The following is a 20,469-nucleotide window of genomic DNA, read 5'->3' on the forward strand; positions in this document are numbered from 1 at the left end:
CATATTGTAAAGATCAAAATTAAATTAACCTCTATGATAAAGAACAAACCTCCAAATAAAAATAAGAGAATTAATACAAAATGTGGAGTGCTACAGAAATCTGTAGAAGACTGTGTCGATGCCAGAGCACTACAAGAATTGATTATCAAATTAAAAGTGATAGCAGGAGAACTAGCAACAAAAAATTCTGGGAAGAAAAAACATTGGTGGAATGAAGAATGCAGCTAGTTGGAAGAGAAAAGACAGCAAGGTTGGATAAATCATCAGGCCCAAAATGCCAGAAGAATCAAATTAAGAATAATAAAATGAAGACATTACACTCATAAAAATCATCAGACAAATGAAATTTAAACATCTTAAAAACACTCCAGAAATGATGGAAGAAAATTTCAAGAAAAAGAAATGGTAATATTATCACAAAACATTTGGCAGTTAAAAAGTATGTCCAACTTTGTTAGCACATATAGTAACCAAGAAAATGCGGAAATCCTTGCAGAGATTTTCAGAAAACTTTTAAAAAACATTTCAAGTAAATATGGAAGCATTAATTTAAACCACCCCTGATCTAATAGACTGTCCAATGATCAGTGAGGCAGAACTCACAATCAGAGAACCAAAAAATCACAGGGCATGTGGCAAAGACCTAATCTATGCACGAATTTGAAGAATGCAGGAAAACCTGAAATCATAAATCTCCACCAACATCTAGTAAAAATGTGGATCACAGAGAAAATTACAGAGCATTGGACCACAGGAATAATCCATACATTTTTTTTTTAAAAAAAAAGAGATAAAACCAACCCATGTAATTACAGAGAAGTAACCATTCTGGACTGCACATACAAATTTTTTCCCATATAATTTACAACATGATCAAAACCACTTTGAAGCACAAATTGGACAATACCAGGAAGAATTTTGCCCCCTGCAGAAGCTGTCCAGAACACATCCTCAGCATGAGACTAGTAATGGAATATTGCATGTACAGAAATAAACAGTTCTTTATTTCATTCATGGATTTCAAATAAACATATGTTAATAACCATACACACTGAGAAGTTCCTCTCTACTTTCAGAATCATTGGAGCTGTGAGTTGGTCTGCTTCTGCTGCTGTGTAAAAGATAATTGATTTCCTGGTGAAACAACCACTGGCCAATCAGTCAGTTATATGTCATTAATTTGTGCTACACATATTGTTTTTATAGTTTCCCAGAAGTTTTTTTCATATCTTGAGATTGAGGAAAGAAAGAAAAGCTATCACACTACTGCGCAGCCATTATACCTCCACCTATAAACAAAGAACCAAGTCTTCCTCTGCCTCCTCCAAAGATCTCTGTCCAAAAAAGTGTGTTCTCTTATTTTTACTAAACTCATTGACACGGTGACCACTTTGAAATCTTTTGAAAAACTGGCATTAAGCAGTGACCTCACAGGGTCTATATATACATATTTTGCAATAACCTCATTCATTTTCCTTTTTGATGTAGAAAATTAATGAAATACATTTCATTTAGGTAGTGTCAGCGGCAAAATATAGTGCTGCCACTAGCAGATCAACTTAAACTTGAAATAGCCTTCCTCACAGTAAATTCACAAAATATACTTTATCATATTTCACAGATACAATATTTCACATGACCTACTGATTATACTTCTCTGTTTGGAATTATCATAAATAGACTCAAATTATACTTTTAATTTAAAGTGGGTGAGAATCTGCTAGCTATTACATTTTGCACACACCCAAAAGACTTATACAGCCAAAGACTGGACAAAACTTTTGAAGCTTGTTTGAGTAACAGTGGGTACAATTCTACATTATGGCAGTGAACGTGGCAATACAAATTTTCTGTTGTGTGTGCATTCCAAAATTACATAATCAGTTTACCAATGACACAAATAGTTTCTGTAAAACTTGTCTGTAAGTCAAAGATGGATTGCAAGTTCCTTAACTTTCACAGAATTCCAATGTGAACAGGTGTACATAACAGTAGATATTTTATCACTTGTATTATCTGTTCTTAACGAATTCCTGTCAACAGGTGAAAATCTTGATATTTCGAGACAAAGATAAGTAAACTTTTTGCAGTTTTAATAAACAAATATGAAACAAGGCTGAAACAAATAAATACAATATTTGAGAGACAGAAATAAATTAAATGGGGTTACATGTACTGTTTGTGCATACATATTTTCAAACAAGAGGATGCAGTTGTTTCTCAAAGTATTTACATGTGCAGTTCCTCAGCTACTGGGTGGGACAGAAGTAGCATCTGTTACTGACATTCAGGTGAAAAAACATTTCAGTATTCTAAAAAGTACAAAACACAAGTGTAAAATAAATTTTTCATAGAAATGCAAAAAATTAGTTTTGAAATGTTTAATAAATCTTTACATGACATATCCAAAACAAATTTCAAAGTGATGCTGTTCACACAATGCTATTCAGATGATCTACAATTACAATGGCAGTCCTAGTGCCACAGTTTACATTACATATAAGGGATGATTGCAGCTCAAATGCTGTAAAAACACGTTTCTTCTCATAGTGCAGTCGACATACTGCTGGTTGATTAATGACTCATAGTAAAGTTAATTTTACATCTCTTATTATCAAAAGCCTGAGGAGGCAAACTAATACTGACTTCCAGTCTCTATGTGCTCTCACATTTTATTTCATTGTGTAAGTCCTTCGTTTTACCATCATTTCACTTACTGAGTCAGTCTTTCTCTCATAAGTTCATGATGCATGATGCATGATATATGATGTATGTCTGTAAACAGTCTCTGGTTATAACAAATATCCAAATATGAATCCCTTAATTTACATTTTGCAACTTTCTAAGTTTCACTGAACATGTCAATGTTACATTGTACAGTCTCATAACTAAGAGAAAAATTTAAACTTTAAAATCAGTTCTCTTTCCTACCCCATAGTAAATCAGTCTCTGGCTTATCAGTGTTGAATAAGTTAACCTACATATTTACATGATGTGGCTGCCAGTAATACATTTCAAGTTCATAAATACTTCATGATTACGTTACTCTTATTTGTGTTCACTTAAATAACATATTTATAACATTATGGACTAAGTCCTCTCGACTTCACGTCTCTTTGTCTCTTTTGTCAAAAGTGATGTAGTTGCATGGTTTGTTTCATTATAGGCAGATTTCTCATATTGTGGGCAAAAACGAAATTTCAGAACTACATGTCTGTTTTTATCTTGGTTATGAGTAATATTTTGGTCAGTAACCTCAGTATATTAATCAACATAATTACTATTTCCAACAATATGCACACATAAATCAAACTAAACATTACTGTCTCTTTAAAATATTAAACACTCTCTGGGTGCAATTAGACCTGTTTACGTGCAGTGACATGTTTTAGTCAAATATGTGTCGGATGTGAATAGTACCATCATTATAAGACATCATATTGTACACATAGTACAGATAACAACTAAAACCTTTCAAGCAAACTGCCAAATGTGTATGAAATATTTCATCAGAATCACTCTTCAAATAACCTAAAACTTGGTAAAGTTTTCAGATTATGGTTTTCACAGAGTTTCTGTACTGAAATTTTCGCATATCAATGCACGAAAAATGTTCCGTCACTAATCTTCATAACATGATATGTATAAAATCCATGTACTGTGTATTTTCATTAAATTACTAAATAGAATATGAGCATTTTCAATGGATAAGTCTAGCACCAATCTTCAGATTACATTTATCAAGCATTTTGTTTCGTGACACGGGTTTTATGTAGCTTTTTGTTAATACAAGATCTCCTATGCTGAACTGTGTATGCTTTGCATCTCATGTCACTGTTTTTTCTTATCATACTATTGTTTTGTTGTTTTTCTCACAATTTCATATTTTTCATAAGCTGAAATATCTTTACAAACAGGAAATTCTGTAAGTTCTTTAATCAAATAAGCTGGCTTTTTGTCAAACAAAATCTCATAATGTGAAAACCCTGTTGTGGAATTATGCCTTCAAAAATATTAATTTTTCCTATCCAGTTGGCATGACCTTTGTCGTAATTCCTACACAGTCTTCCTGTTTCTCTCATATACATTTTTGTGGGGCTATATTTTGGTGAATATGCTGAAATCAGTATATGTTTTATGTTGTAATCATTTGTGAACTCCTTTCATGTTTTTTAAGTAAACTGACTTCCATTGTCCAAAAAGATTGCTTTAGGCATGCTTACTGTATTGAAGTGATCTTTCGTGATTTTTTCGGTAATTCTCTTGCGGATTGTCATTTTCAATGGGTAAAGTTTCATGTAATTAGAGAACAAATCTACCCTCACAAATATGTAACAAAAACCACTTTTGGCTTTTGGTAATTGGTCAAACAAGTAGATGCTTACTAAATCCATTTGTTTATCTAGGATAATGTTTTGCATATAGCCCCTGCTAATTTTGTTGCTCACATTACTCTTTGACCTTGGTCACAGCTAGCAAGGAAACTCCTGACCCTTCTAGAAATATTGTGAAAGTATATGATTTCCTGAATATTTTTAAATACACTTTAGCAATTCAAAATGTCCAAAACTTTCATAAGTATATCTTATTAATGCATCTGTAAACAGATCTGACCAACAAACTTTCCACCTGTTGCTGTCAGAGCTATGTCTATAAAATAGTATGCCTTTATAGATTAGGTAGTATTGTTGTGCTTTCTCATTTCCCTTTTTGCCTAAATAATTTTTGACATGTTTCCAATGGTCATCAGGATTTTGAATGCATCCAAACTGATTGCAAATTCTTTTGATTTCTTTTTCATCCTTTACCCTTCTTAAACACATTATTTTGAAATTTGCACCTAAACTTTTGTTCTCATATCCTTCTTCATCCCTCACTGGTAACCTAGATAGAGCATCCGCTATGATGTTACCCTTTCCCTTAATGTACTGAACTGTATAGTCTAATTGTTGTAGGTAAACTGGCCACCTGGTAATTCTTCTATCCCTTGAGTATATGACAAAGCTTCATGGTCTGAGTATACTGTTATATTATACCAAGCAAATAATTTCTGAACTTTTTGAACTCCCATACTGTTGCTAATAATTATTTTTCTGTAATTATGTCATTTCTTTCTTGCTTCTGTAATGTCCTACTTGAAAAGCTATTGAGTGGTGTTCTATTTTTCCATTAATTTCCTTTTCCTGAAATAGGTGCAATCCCAATCCTGTATCACACCTAAGTGTCATGAGGTAAAAGGATAAAGACAAATCAGGTCTATGTAGAATCTTGATATCACATAACTGCTTTTTTATTTCATCAAAGGCTAACTGGCATTCACTTGTCAGTTCCCATACTGTGCTTTTCTTTTATAAATTATTCAAACTGGGTGCATTCAATGCTTGTGTTCTTATGTAGTTTCTATAGAATCCCGCTAGCCCACAGAATGACTTAACTTCTTTTTTATTTCTTGGTTTTGGAAACTTTGCTATGCCTTGAGCTTTTTGGGATCAGCCAAAATTCCCCTCTTCACTAATGCTGTGGCCCAAAAATTTCAACTGTCTCATCGAGAACTTGCACTTTTCAAGTTTTAATGTCATACCTCCAATTTCATTTTTCTTCCAATTTCCATTAAAGTGTTAACGTGTTCTTCCCAACTTTTCCTTGATAATAAGATGTCAAATGTCATCTACATATGTAGTTAATTTCACCAAAAGTTCCCTCCCTAATACATAATCCAAACCCCTGATGAACTCTGATACAGAAACGTTTGGGCCAAATGGTACAACACAGTACTGAAAGCTTTTTCCATTATATAAAAATCCTTTGTATTTTCTCGATTCCTTTTCTAACTCTATCTGGTGAAACCCAGATGTCAGATCTAAACTGGTTACAAACTTCACATTTTCAAACTTATTGACTAACTCGTCAATGTTCTCTAGATGGTCAGTCTCCCCTTTGAGATATTTATGTAAATGCCTAGAGTCAAGTAAAATTCCTCTACTACGTACTGGCTGCTGGTTCTTTCTACTATTTTCCATCTTTGTGTTTGTTCCAAATCCCTTTATACTTCTTTCCTTTCACAACTTGGGATGACATAAGGCTTAAAAAATGGCTCATGAGCTTTTAATTTGGGTTTACAGTGATAACCTTTAACACTTTAACTCTTCCTGGTTCAACAGTAAAAAATATCTTTATATTCCCACAGAAAATCTCCTAGTTCTTCTCTGTTTTCTGGGCTTAAAGTTTCTGCTTTAGACAATTTGTGAGTTTTAAGTTCTTCGTAAGAATTGCTACTTATTTCATCATTACCACATTCGTCAGCTTCCTCAAAATTCTTCCTCAGATTCTTCTAACCCCCCCCCCCCCCCCCCCCCCTCCCGATCTGTTTACTGTGGCCATTGTTTAACATTAAAATACTAGCCCACTTTTTGGGTCAGTAAAAGTTATTTTCATCTCACTCCAAATAAAATACACTTTTGCCTTTAGTATCCAATTCATCGTGAGTATCGGATTTTCATTTAACCCCTCAACTACCAAGCATCCCTGAACAAAGTTAATATTATTGATCTTGAACTCTGATAAAACGTGTCTGGTGAGTAATTTACTCCTCTTACCAGTGGCTCCTTTTATTCTTACAGCAATGTAATGTTGTTGTCACAGGAAATTCAGTAAAGTTTTCACTATTCTTTATTCTACCTCTCAATTTCTTCGAGATGGTGGTAATGGGACTCTCAGTGTCTAAAAGACAGTTACCTCTCCGATTATCAATCTGTATAGTAATATAAGGGCTATCTGGTTCATCCTGTTCTTTATCTTTTTCATTCTCGTATAAAAGATCTTCCTTAATTTCCCTTAAACTCATTCCTTCCTCTCTATCTGAAACTTAATGGCCGGCTGGAGTGGCCGTGCAGTTCTAGGCACTACAGTCTGGAGCCGAGCAACCGGTACGGTCGCAGGTTCGAATCCTGCCTCGGGCATGGATGTGTGTGATGTCCTTAGATTAGTTAGGTTTAATTAGTTCTAAGTTCTAGGTGACTGATGACCTCAGAAGTTAAGTCGCATAGTGCTCAGAGCCATTTGAGTCATTTTGAAACTTAATGACCTCCTCCTGATTGCAGACTTTCCAAACTACATTACATCTATATGACTTTTTACTAGAAGCAATATTCACCTTGTTACCTGAATACATATTTTGCCAAATCTGCCTTAAAACTACTTGCATTTGACTATTGTTGCTAACATTATCATAGTGATCACTAGCTACCTTCAATATTTTGTCACTAATTAAGTTCTTTCTCTTATTTCTACTGAAGCAAGTGGACACAAAATGACTGACATCTACTGGCAAGAACAAACTATCATGTACTTCCCCATCTAACATAACACCATCATCTAAACCCAAAATTGAACTCCTATCGTCATTTTCCATCAAACTTTCACTTTTAATCTTGACATAAATCTCTCCATCTAATTTGTCACACGGTGAAGTACTATCAACGTCACAAAATCATTATTAGCATCATAATCTCATAAATATTCAGCATATCCATTATTATCCTCTGCACAAATATCATCATCAACATCATCGTCATTCAGGTGATCCCCTGTTCTCTCTTCTTCCCTCCCAAGTGCATCACTCTTTGTGCATCTTCAACTTCAGCACCAGTAGGTTCATTCAGCATACCTACATCAGAATTATCCCTTAATCTCACTAAACAATATTAATCAGAATTCACATCATTAGTATCATTACACATCACTTCATTACTGTTAATACACTGAACAAACAAATTTGCAAAATATAGCTACTAAGCTCTAATTCTGATTTCTTCTTACTTTTCTCTTCTTCTTTCATTTCACCCAGATTACCTTCACAGAATTGTTCACTAAATTCTATTTTATTCATTGTATGTGATGTGCTTGTATGTCCATTCCGACCTGTCCAGTTGAAACTATCTCTGCTTCTTCTGAAATTGCTGTTAACCTAATTTCGATACTTACTTCTTTTCAGGGCTCCAATTACTAAAATTCCTGTCATGATTACTGTTATACTGGCTATTCCTTCACTCATGACCTCTGTCTTCATTATGCCTATTATTTCCTGTGTTTACTACCAACTCTAGTGCAAAAGTTCTTAGTGATTAAATTTTCACCTATTTTGGAAACCTTCGATCATAAATTGGAAATATTACTGAAAAATGCGTCTACTTTGCTTGTGACTTCTGAAAAATTTTTGTTAACTGTTTCAGTTACTTCATCTACCCTTTGGTTTAAAGCCGAGCTCTTGTTTTTAATAACAGTATGCAGTGTATTATTGACTTTTTATTTTTTATTAATCTCATCTAGTAAGCTATTTCAAATGTCTGGATCTGTATTTTCAACTTTATCTAACCTCATATTGAGCTCTTTGTGATCTGTGTACAAATTAGTAACCTCATTTACAATAATTTTGGTTTCCTCTACAGTGCTGTCGACAGTTATCTGAATTTGGACAGCATCTTTATAAACAAGTTTTAGGGCTTTCTCTTGCTCGTGTACATTCTTTTCTAATTGATCTAGCTTTTGCCCTTGTTTATCCAGTTTTTATGTAATTTAACAATATTATAAAAGGAAAGTTGCTACTCACCATATAGCAGAGATGCTGAGTCACTGATAGGCACAACAAAAAACTGTCACAAATAAGCTTTCTTCTTTTTGTTGTGCCTATCTGCAATTCAGCATCTCCACTATATGGTGAGTATCAGCTTTCCTTTCATAATATTGTTACATTTCATCCTGGATTTTCAGTTATTTGATTTTTATTTAATTTAATTATTCCTCTAAATTGTTGTTGTGAAGTGAGTCTGATTAAATTGGCAAGTCTATCAAATATGCTTCCACCTGTACTGCTTATTGTCTCACATTCATCCAGCCCTCAAAATGATCAAGTGCTACTGTTTTTGTCTTAATCAGCTTCCTCTTTTGACTCATTATCGCTAACATAGTCGACATGAATACTATGGACACCATTAATTAATTGCTGTATCACTGGTACCACCTTGTCCTCCTCCTCCTCCTCTACTGTGGACAACATTTTCTGCATTTACTTTTTTTCAAACTACAAAAAGAAATCTAATTAGTCACTCAACATAAAATCACAAAATAATGATGTCATTTTACCCCCCAAGCACTTTACACATCAGTAAAAAAAAATTGTTGAGACACCTTGGCATAGATGATAATGCAACTCAGTCACAAGATGATAAAGGCTGCTTTACTCACAGTCAAATTCTGCATCGAATTTGTCGAAAACAATTGTTCATCTTTGCATCTTTATTCACAATCTTCTTTTGCCCAAATTCATACCAGTCTCAATGTATTTCCTTTCGGTTTGTCGGAATACACGTGTAACTTAAACCTATGTGAATACTTTTTTGGCCAGAGTTTTATGTCAATCCCAGCTCCTCCTCCAGATGAAAAGTTCCTCTCCATTTTCAGAATCATTGGCAGTATGAGTCGATCTGCTTCCATTGCTGTGAAAAAGGTAATTGATTTCCTGGTGGTACAACCTCTGGCCAGGCAGTCAGTTGTGTGCCATTAATTTGTGCTACACATACACATACTGTTTTTGTAGTTTCCAAGATTTTTTATTCATATCTTGAGATTGTTACAATGGAATAAAGAAAAACCATCACACCACTGTGCAGCTGTTTTACCTCCACCCGTAAACAGTGAACCAAGTCTTCCTATGCCACCTTCAAAGATCTCCGTCCAAAAGAGAGCATCTCTTATTTTTACTAAACTCATTGACATGGTGGCCACTTTGAAATGTCTCGAGAAACTGGCTTAAGTCAGTGATCTCACAGGGTCTGTATATACATGTTTCTGTTTTTGTAGTTTCCAAGATTTTTTATTCATATCTTGAGATTGTTACAATGGAATAAAGAAAAACCATCACACCACTGTGCAGCTGTTTTACCTCCACCCGTAAACAGTGAACCAAGTCTTCCTATGCCACCTTCAAAGATCTCCGTCCAAAAGAGAGCATCTCTTATTTTTACTAAACTCATTGACATGGTGGCCACTTTGAAATGTCTCGAGAAACTGGCTTAAGTCAGTGATCTCACAGGGTCTGTATATACATGTTTTGCAATAATGTCATTTATTTTTCTTTTTGACACAGCAAGTTAACAAAATACATTTGATTTAGGCAGTGTCAGTCGCAAAATATAGCACCGCCAGGTATCAGGTCAACTTAAACTTGAAATAAATGTACCATATAGATGAAATAGATGTACCATATTTCACAGATACAGTATTTCACATAACCTATGGATTATACTTCTCAGTTTGGAATTATCATAACAAGACTCAAAATATACTTTTAATTTAAAGTGAGTGAGAATCTGCTACCTATTATGTTTCAGCACATACTTCTAAAAATACTCGTATTATAGTCTTCACCCAAAATTAATAAAAATCATTGAACTAACTGTAACCAATAAAAATACCAAGGAAATTGTGAAATCTTTCACAAGAAAAACCAGTCTTAGACTACCGGTAGGTGGTGATTATCCCCACTGCTTTTCAATGTAGCTCTTGCTTACATTATGAAGATTTGGCAAAAAGCAAACCCACCTAAAATCAAAAGTGGAACAAAATGCTCAATAAGAACAAATTTTGTGAGATTTTGGGTTTATGGTTTAACTCTATTAGCTCTTGACATGGAATTACTTCAGGCCCAGATTATCAGTCTCCAAAAAATTGTCTTTAAATTAGATTTACAAGTACCCTTCAAGAAACTGAGATCATGCACATGGAACTCCTATGTATAAGTCCCCATAAACAATCAAAAATTAACATAGTTCTTCAGTTCAAATACCTTGGAGAAATCATCAAGAACAACCTGTATGAGAAAGAAACTTGGAAAAATAGAACTGGAAAAGGGAAAAAAATCTAAATTTGTCAACATATAATAATAAATGCTTGTCAATAGGTACTAAGCTCCAACACTACGTAATCACAACTCTACCAGGAGTCACTTAAGCTTGTGAAACTCTGTTCCAAGAAAGAAGAACTGATCATCTCCTCAAAACTGAAAGAATAACCATGAGAACTTGCATAAATAAAGAATATCAGGTCAAAGTAGTCTGGAAAATCCACACCAATGAAACTGTCTAACAAGAGATTGACCTAGTCACAAGCTCAATGTAGAAGAAAAGAATCTCTTATTTCTTTCACATCTTACTAATGCAAGGAAACTGGGTTTTACAACAAATTGTGGTAAGAAATTGTAGTAGCATGACAAAGGACATCCAAAATTCAATAGATCTTAAAGCAACTGGAGTCCAGGTAACAAATGCAGAGAACAAGGATGAAATTAATACTCTCCTTAAGAACCACAGATTTTCGATAGAAACAACACACAGAAGTGCCATAGAGATTATGGTGAAGGGTAAAGAAACAATATAAAGATAAGGTAACAAGAGAAGCTTTGGAATTAGAAAGAGGGCTAGAAGAAAAAAAAGAAAGCAAATAAATAATTGTGTAACAGTATGGAAGTGACAAGTGAAGTAAGCTATGCTAAACAGATGAGACTAAAGCAGGAGTAATTAATGCTAATTGAGGCTATCTGGGGGCAAAAACAAGTTCCTATCTTTCAAGTTCTGGAATAATAGCAGTGATAGAAAGGATCCATACTGCCCCTCTAGGGACCTGATCACCAAGGATTGAAAAACACAAAGAGCTATTGTAGATGACACAGAGGGAATACTAGCCACAGGTTGAAGGACAACTTGAGGAATTGATATCCCTAGTGGATAAGTTGGTTATGTAATCAATGTATTGGGAGAAGGGAAGTTTGCATTCACACTCTTTGTAGTTGGGTTCAGAGTTCAAAGTGTGTTAAGATGGCCTGAGAAATCTAGATTATTTAAGGCACTGATGAATTGCACAGCTTGAAACTCAGAAGTCTAGATTCCCCATTGGAAAGATCCTGTAAATATTCATCATAGAAGAGATTCAAAAGCCCTAAACTACAAGAAGACTGAGTATAACCAACATGCAAAATTGTTGTTGAGAGTGAAATTATTCTGCTTCCCATGGATGCACTGCTGATCTGTTTGTATGTGAATTTTTCAGGAAGTACTTTGAGAGCACTTGGCATCTCAGAATTGGCAGAATTATGTGGGGAAGGGATCGTGTATGAAATATTTAGTAAATTTGTCAAAGTGTAGTTTAGTTTTTTTGGTACTTTAATTACTTTTCTGATATAAGCATCATCTTGTCTTTTCTGCATTTTTATTCACTATAAGACCTCCAAAAAATTCATACATTCTTTCCTTCTCCTTCCGTCTGCTAAGGCTCCCTTGATCTGGGATTCTGGGCAGCTTTTCCAAACTCTCCTCAATTCCTCAACCTCTCCAGTCCTCCTCTCTTACTTCCCCTTCAACCCTCATCTGCCAAGGGGAGGAGCCACTGGCTTCAAAAACTTGCAGATTTAAACACCTTTATATGTGTGTTCTCCTGATAATAGTTAGTGAGTCCGTGTTTTTATCTACCAATTACATTATACTTTTAAAAATTGATTATTTCCATTGATATGCATTCACTCTGAAACACTTTGTTCTATATTTTAAGAATTATCTATCTTACAGTCTTGGGCTATGTAGGAAGCAAATATTTTGTGATGGGGGATTCTTAATTAAATGTACTATCACTTTTGTGAGTGCTTTTGCATTCAAAAACTACCAAGATGAGCTAGTGTGCAGTTTGGCATGTCTGATCATGGTGGCTCAGCCTAAGTTGAATGATACTGCAGAAAAATAAATACTGCTCTGAACTGGAACCCATTAAAAGGCTTCTTCAGTAAGGACATGAGATCATATACTTCATTGCCAACTTTGTTAATGCCCTTGTAATCAAGAAGAGGGTTACGTGTGAGAGCACACAGACTTACCATGTGATCTGAAGCTTTTGTTGCATCATGGCTACAAAGTTCCTACACCTTTAACATTCGTATTCTGTTACCTATATGTTACAAAATACAGTGGTGAACACTGTGTCATAAGCCACAGAGTTTGGGATCTATGTTCCCAACTCTGCTGTTTCCTGGTTTCAGTGACATGAGTTGCCCCTTCAGCATGTGTTTGGATGTTGTCATTGTCTGTTATAATTTGTGTTAGTGTTAGATTAATTCCTCCTTTAATCTGAACTAGCCTCCAATCTCCTTCCTCAAATCTCCTTTTTTGTGGACACATTGTTTTTCACTTAGCCTGTTTTTATTTTTGTCAGATTCTCTTTGTTGCTTTCCTACAACTTTTTCTCTCATTTATTTTACTTTTCTGCTTTCATTACATTTCTGTGGCATATGTTTACATTTGTATACAGTTGCTTGCCAATGTATTCTCACCTTGAACCTACCTATGTGTTCGATATCGAATTGCATATCATGCAGTCTGAAACTTGGTTTTTAGGTCATTGTTTTCTAGCATTCCTTTTCTGCCCCATGTTATCCTACACTTTTCACGTGAGCTTGTCATGTTGCTAACAAGAATTTCATTCCTTTACTACCTATCATCAGATAATTTGTAGAATATAGAGGGATTCTCACTTTTTTTAATGGGAGATGTGATAGTATTAGAGACTTTGCACCAATGTTCGTAACTTGTGCTCAGTGAATATTTTATTTATTTAAGGTATATTGCCCCAGAACATAATTCTGTAAGACAACAGGAATTTAAAATGTGCAAAATAGCTGACAATGTTGTCTTTAGGTCAGCACAGTGAAGGATGAAGATGCTGGATACTCTGATATGTAGTTCAGAAGTAGACAAGACTAAAAAATAGCTTGTTTAAATCATTTTGCAGTTGCTTTTGGTCATCTGATGACTGTGAGATGGGAAATGACAGCCCCATCTGCAAACAATCTAAGATGGCCATCTCCTAATTAATTTACATAGATTAGGAACAGCAGAGGGCCTATAACACTTCCTTGGGGAATGCTGGATATCACTTCTGGTTTACTCTATGACTGCCTGTCACTTATATTTTCAACTGTGACCTTTCTGACAAGCAATCACAAATCCAGTTGTACAACTATGCTCTGTAAGCATGCAGTTTGATCAGAAGTCACTTGTTAGGAGCAGTGTCAAAAGCGTTCTGAAAATCTAGAAAAACTGAATCAGTTTGAAATCCCCTGTCAGTAACACTCATTACTTATGTGAATAAAGAGCGAGTTACATTTGACATTAACGTTATTTTCTGAATCTGTATTGACTACTTGTTAATAAATCATTTTCTCTGAGGAAATTCATAAAGTTTGAACACAGTATATGTTTCAAAATTCTACTTCAAATCCATGATAAGACAGGTCTGCAATGAAGCAGATTACTCCTATTTTTGTTTTGAGTATTGGCACGATCTGTGCAACTTTCCATTCTTTAAGTCAGATCTTTTGTTGAGCAAACTGCTATATATTACTGCTAAGTATGGAGCTATTGTATCAGTATACCCTGAAAGAAACCTATCTTGTATACAGTCTGGAGCAGAGGCCTTGCCTTTATTAAGTGATTTAAGAAAGTGCTTTGCTACACCGAGGGTATCTACTTCTAAGGTACTCATGTTGGCAGTTGTTCTTGACTCAAATTCTATAATATTTACTTCATCTTCTTTGGTGAAGGAATTGCAGAAAACCTTGTTTAGTAATTCAGTTTTAGTGGCACTGTTATCAGTAACATTATCATTGCTATCACACAGTGTAGGTACTGATTGTGTCTTACCATTGGTGTACTTGATATAAACCCAGAATCTCTGGATTTTCTGCCAAATTTTGAGCTCGACTTTTGTTGTGGAAACTATTAAAAGAATCTCACATTGAAGTCTGCACTCAAGTTCAAACTTCAGTAAAACACCATCATTCTTGGAGATTTTGTGTTCTTTTAAATTTGACATTTTTTATTGCTTCTGCAACAGTGTTCTGTACTGTTTTGTGTACCAAGGGGATCAGTACCATCTCTTATAAATTTATTTGGTGTACATATCCCAAAACAAAAAGTTTCAAACTAAGCTTCTGGGTTGTGTAGATTCCATTTTAGCTTTTTATGCAGCTGGACATCACTGAGTTGTTCATAGGGTTTTCATTTATTGAGGAAGTATTACTAGATAGCCACAATATGGAACTCTCATAATTGTGAATTGATTGTGCATTGTGAACTAGCAGAAAACTTACAAAACTGAATGTGTTAACAAATATGCCTGTTGCCACTTTTGACTAAATTAATTATGCAGATTTTGAGCTTAATTTTTATCATTTAGTAATTTGTTACCTTCTTTTTTGCAGTATGCATACTTCAAGCAGATGACTCATGCAGCAATGGTGATACAGAATGGGTTTCGATCATATTGTGAGCACAAGCGTTTTAAGAAAAGTCAGGAAGCTGCTGTTTGCATACAAAACTACTACCGCAATTACAGGGAGCAGGGGGGGAGAGGGAGTCGTGAGAGCACACCTAGTGCAACAAGCAGCAGCCTCAAGTAAGTCTGCTCCCTCCCTCCAGCCTGCTTCACTGTGGTGGCGCTGTGGTAGTATGTGTATTTCTGTGGTGGGTTCAAACCAACTTACTTGTCTAGTACCTCAGACGCATGCATGTCTATCCAAATTTTCTTACACTAACTGATTGGTAGCATGAAATTTTTAACTAGATGCTCACAAATGTAAGTAGCAGATTTAGTTACAGTAGTTTGAAAAAAGTGCTTCTTAATTTCATTTATTAAGTGTACTGGCTAATGTCTGTTGTAATGTTGTTTGTGATGGTTTATGAATGATTCATGGATTTGCAGAATGAGGTAGCTGCACAAAGCTCAAACCCAAAGAATGTAGGTAAGTTTAGAGCAGCAATTTCAGAGCATTGTGCATAAAAAAAGACAGTTAAAAAGCTAATTTTGAGGATAAATCCTCAAATAACAGAGTAACAAGAGTAAAAATCAGAATTTCACAGCCTTATACTCTTGAATGATATGGATCATCAATTAAACATAATAGAAGGAGATGTGAAATGTCACAGTAAGCAACTGATCAACTGACTGACTGATTTGGGGAAGGTGACCAAACAGCGAGGTCATTGGTCCCATCAATAAGGGAAGGATGGGAAAGAAAGTCGGCAGTGCCCTTTCAAAGGAACCATTCTAGCATTTGCCTAAAATGATTTAGGGAAATCACAGGAAACCTAAATCAGGATGGCTGGATGTGGGTTTGAACCATCGTCCTCCCGAATGGAAGTCCAATGTGCTAACCACTGCGCCCCCTCACTCGGTAGTAAGCAACTGATTGGGCAAGAATGAATTCTGTAACTGTAGAATGATAATCTTGAGAACAACAGTGGTCTGTGCTATTCTATGCCAGTATATATATTTACTGAAAAAGCAGTGATTAATGTACTGGGCAGACAAATTCAGAGTGAAAATAAATATTCATTATGTGATATTGTAAGCATGAATTTCAAAATAAATAACAGTGAAAGTCAAATAACATCTACTTGATTGTTATTATGTAACTTGCTGATTACCAGTCATTGGTCAGTTATTTACTTATCAGTTCTTTTATATTTCTTTTTACAAACCACTTCCTTCTCACACCCACCCCCACTCCTAGTGGTGATAGACGTGTCTTGCACCACATTGATATTATGTATTCTAAGCATCATTAAAAATTTCCCATGAATGCTAGAGTTATGGTTACAAGTCACCCTCTTCCATCCTCTTCCTACCCTTGTAACTAGGGATGTCCTGTATCTGCAGCAATTTTATTTTTTTTTCAGGTAGTTAAGTCATACTCATTGATGCTACAGTGTCATATCCAAAATCAAGGGTGTACCCAGCAAGGGGTAGGGGAAGGTTACTACACTCACTCCCTCTCCCTAGGGAAAATAATCTCAAGCCAAACTTGCATTCTTCCCCACTAAACAGACAGATAAATCAATTTGAAGAATGCTAGAACATACAATGGATACTGGCTAGTAGCAAGTGTACCCAGAGCTGTTTATCACAAATACCAGAACTGTTTAGTCATTCACTATGAAACTAACAGGAATCACTACTCCCTTCACACCTCTGTCCCGAAATCTCTCCCCTCTTTACTTACCAATTACGATCCTCAAAGTAAGAGATCATTTGTTCCAGAGTTATAAAATTACAAGTGTTCACCCCATTCCTCGTAGATAGAGTTGCTAGATGTATCCTCAAAATACTTTTTTTTTTTCTAGATAACAAGTTTATGTGTATTAAGTTTGATTGAAATTTCTTTCCATGTCCCAAGGTATGCAACATGTCATCCTCTACCCTCCCTTACCTCAACCTCATTGCTAGAACTGCAGTAGGTGGTCTAGTCTCAAAGTAGAAGTTCTCAGAACATTTATCCAATATTGGCACCTGGTTGGGAGTGGAGTAGCAAGTAACTTTGGCTGGAGCACAAGCCCTCATGAGCGACTCGACACGATATACCCGTAGTGGAAGGGGAAGTGGTGAAGTATGGTAATGAATGGACTGCAATGAAAACTGCAGGTGTGACAAGCAGACATTTAATGAATTCATTATTTCATCATAGTAACATATTCATTTTTTAAACTTGTTTACAAACATTGTATTAACATAGTATCAGAAATTAGCCATAGTTTTCATTCATTGAGCATGTTCTAGGTGGAAAAAAAGTTTTGTCCGCTACAGTCATACTTAATTTATGGAGTTAGTTCATGATTTTGATTTCAATGAATATTCATTAAGATGTGACTCTTTGGCACTGAACATAATTCACAGAACCCCATGAATCCCCTTCAGCTGCTATTGGAAGTTAAAAATAGTGTTAATAAACATTTTTATGTCAAATACTGATCTTACTACTTCCTTTTATCTTCTTAACATAATGAAGTAATTTTTTTCAGAACTAGAAAGCAAGGAAGAAATTGAAGAGGTAAAAATTATGATGATTCTTGTGATAATGATCTCAAGCTGAAAATTGGAAGACAGAAAATAAGAAACATTATTGAATTTTTTATGACAGCAAAGGAATACTTTATCTGAATCTTTCAGCAATATTTACTTTATGTTATACCTGTCATTTTAACTTTATTGTAATGTGGCATCTTGTGATGCTCCCGAACTTTTGTCCTTAAGTGACTCTTCTAGCTTTGTGTGGAATGGAGATAACTTAACTCAAGTAAGATGATGATGAAAGAAAAGCATCTGTTTTTATAATTTTAGCACGATACTGTTAATGAACTGTAAGAGGTGGAAACATCAAATTAGACACTCTTACTTGTAAAAAAAAAAAAAAAAAAAAAAAAAAACTGGCACAAATTCCTAATACAACTGAACAGCTATTAGCTTGAAATGATCCTTGCTGGAATTATTATGGCTTATTCCGGATCCATTCAGAAGGATGTACATTCTTGCACTAACATTTGTAGAAGATTCTCATTTGTTTTCACAGGACTGTGACAAATGACAGTCAAGTGTCAGTAAGTCTTTGAGCTCCACAAGCACAGTGGTAGCTCACAGGCTCATTATGTCAGATGTCAGTCATTGGCTCTTGTCCCATTGCACCTTGTACTGAGCTTGATGGCTGCTAGTATATATCAAGGCAGCAGCGAGCTTCCAAGTGAACCTGATGGCTGAGATTACTTGCTCTGTCTCGTCTTATTTTTTCCCTCCGTAATATGTCGTCTGTTTATCAGTTTTGGTTAAGATTGCTCCAGACAATGTAGAACTTGCTTTATCTGTCACCTCCACCTGTATGCATTAAATGTCATCGGGACCGTCAATAATCAGTTTAATGACCCCCTAAGGGTAATCCTTTTTTGAACTAGATTACACAGTTCCCCCCCCCCCCCCCCCCCTCTCTCTCTCTCTATCTATCTCACACACACCTACCCACCCCCCACCCCCTCCTGGTCCCCATCCCTTCCTTCCTCTCCTTTACCACTTCATGGTGGTGGCTGGGTGTACAGTACCAGTGCTGTGTTTTGGTAGATAGGCTTGATTGGGGGTAGGACTCACACCTAGTGAGTATGTGGCTGGTGACCACGGGGTCCCGAACTGAGTCCTGGCATTGCTTCCACTTACTTATGCCAGGCTCCTCACTTTTATCTTTCCTATTTGGCCACTCTCAGCCAACTCTTGTTCTTTTCCGACCCTGACGCTATTAGGTTTCGAGGGCTAGGGGTCTTTCATTTCCAACCTATACTTCTACTGAGCCGAATATCTCCCGGGATAAGGAGATTACCTTCTATCAAGTGCCAACGGCCTTCTAGGAGGGCGGATGAGCAGCTAGAAGGAAGGGCACTCTCTTGCCCTTGGGGTGGGAAACTGCTCCTAAAGGTGGAGGAGCCACAAGGTGGCCAACGGCATAGAATGGAGAATGGAACGGGAAACCCCTCCATTAAAGACCCGATGGGTATCCCAATTATCAATAGCTTATGATGAAAAGCTCTTTGGTTAAATTCTCCGGAGGTAAAATAGTGCCCCATTTGGATCTCCGGGTGGGGACAACTAAAGAGATACCGAAATCCAAAAGCATTAATGTAAGAAGGATAGCAACATGGAACGTCAACTCACTTCTTAAATGTGGTAAACTGGAAAACTTGAAAATGGAAATGAAACAAATAGATATTGATGTACAGGGAGTCTCAGAAATGAGATGGCCAAACACTGGTGACTTTTGGTCAGGGGATTACAGAATCATGCACACTGGAACAGCACAAGACAATCCCAGGATTGCAGGAGTGGGAATTATCCTCAAGAAAGATATGGGATTAAGAGTAAAAGGATTTGTTCAACATAGTGAGAGGATAATTTATGTCAGATTGGAAACTAAACCAAGAGACTCAATCATAATCCAAGTATGCATGCCAACTACGGGGCACGAGGAGGATGAAATCTACATGATGTATGACCACCTTGAAGAAGTAATTGGCAGAATTAAAGGAGCTGAAAATCTAGTCATCATGGGAGATATGAATGCCGTTATTGGGGAAGGTAAAGAAGAGGGTGTGGCGGGGAATTTTGGATTAGGATTAAGAAATGAAAGAGGGGATAAACTGGTAGAATTCTGCCAAAGAAATAAACTTTGCATTAAAAATAACTTATTTAATCATTATCCAAGAAGAAGATATACTTGGAAAATGCCTGGTGACGTTAACAGATATCAAATTGACTTCATATTAGTGAAGCAAAGATTTAAAAACAAAGTTAAGGACAGCAGATCATATCCAGGCTGTGATGTGGAAAGTGACCACATACTTGTTATGATGACGACTGAACTAAAATTCAAGAACATTAAAAAAAGAAGTACATATAAATGGGATTTGACAAACCTGAAAAATGAAAATACACTGAAGCACTATCAACTAGAAACAGACAAGAAACGAATACAGAGGGCTGCAATGACATCCAAAGCAACTGGTAAAAAACAAAAACTGGTATTTTCGAAGCAGCAGAAGAAGTAATAGGAAAAGA

At 35.8% G+C, this 20,469-nt stretch overlaps 1 protein-coding gene across 1 annotated transcript in view; it reads left to right on the forward strand.

Moving 5' to 3' along the window:
- Positions 1-20,469, forward strand: part of LOC126474866 (calmodulin-binding transcription activator 1) — a 1,815,894-nt gene that overhangs the window by 1,705,384 nt on the left and 90,041 nt on the right. Inside the window, exon 27 of the mRNA XM_050102346.1 lies at positions 15,302-15,495. Coding sequence (XP_049958303.1) covers positions 15,302-15,495 — 194 coding nt within the window. The remainder of the gene's footprint in view (positions 1-15,301; positions 15,496-20,469) is intronic.

This window comes from Schistocerca serialis, chromosome 4 (assembly GCF_023864345.2).
Source record: "Schistocerca serialis cubense isolate TAMUIC-IGC-003099 chromosome 4, iqSchSeri2.2, whole genome shotgun sequence".
NCBI classification, from domain to species: Eukaryota; Metazoa; Arthropoda; class Insecta; order Orthoptera; family Acrididae; genus Schistocerca; species Schistocerca serialis.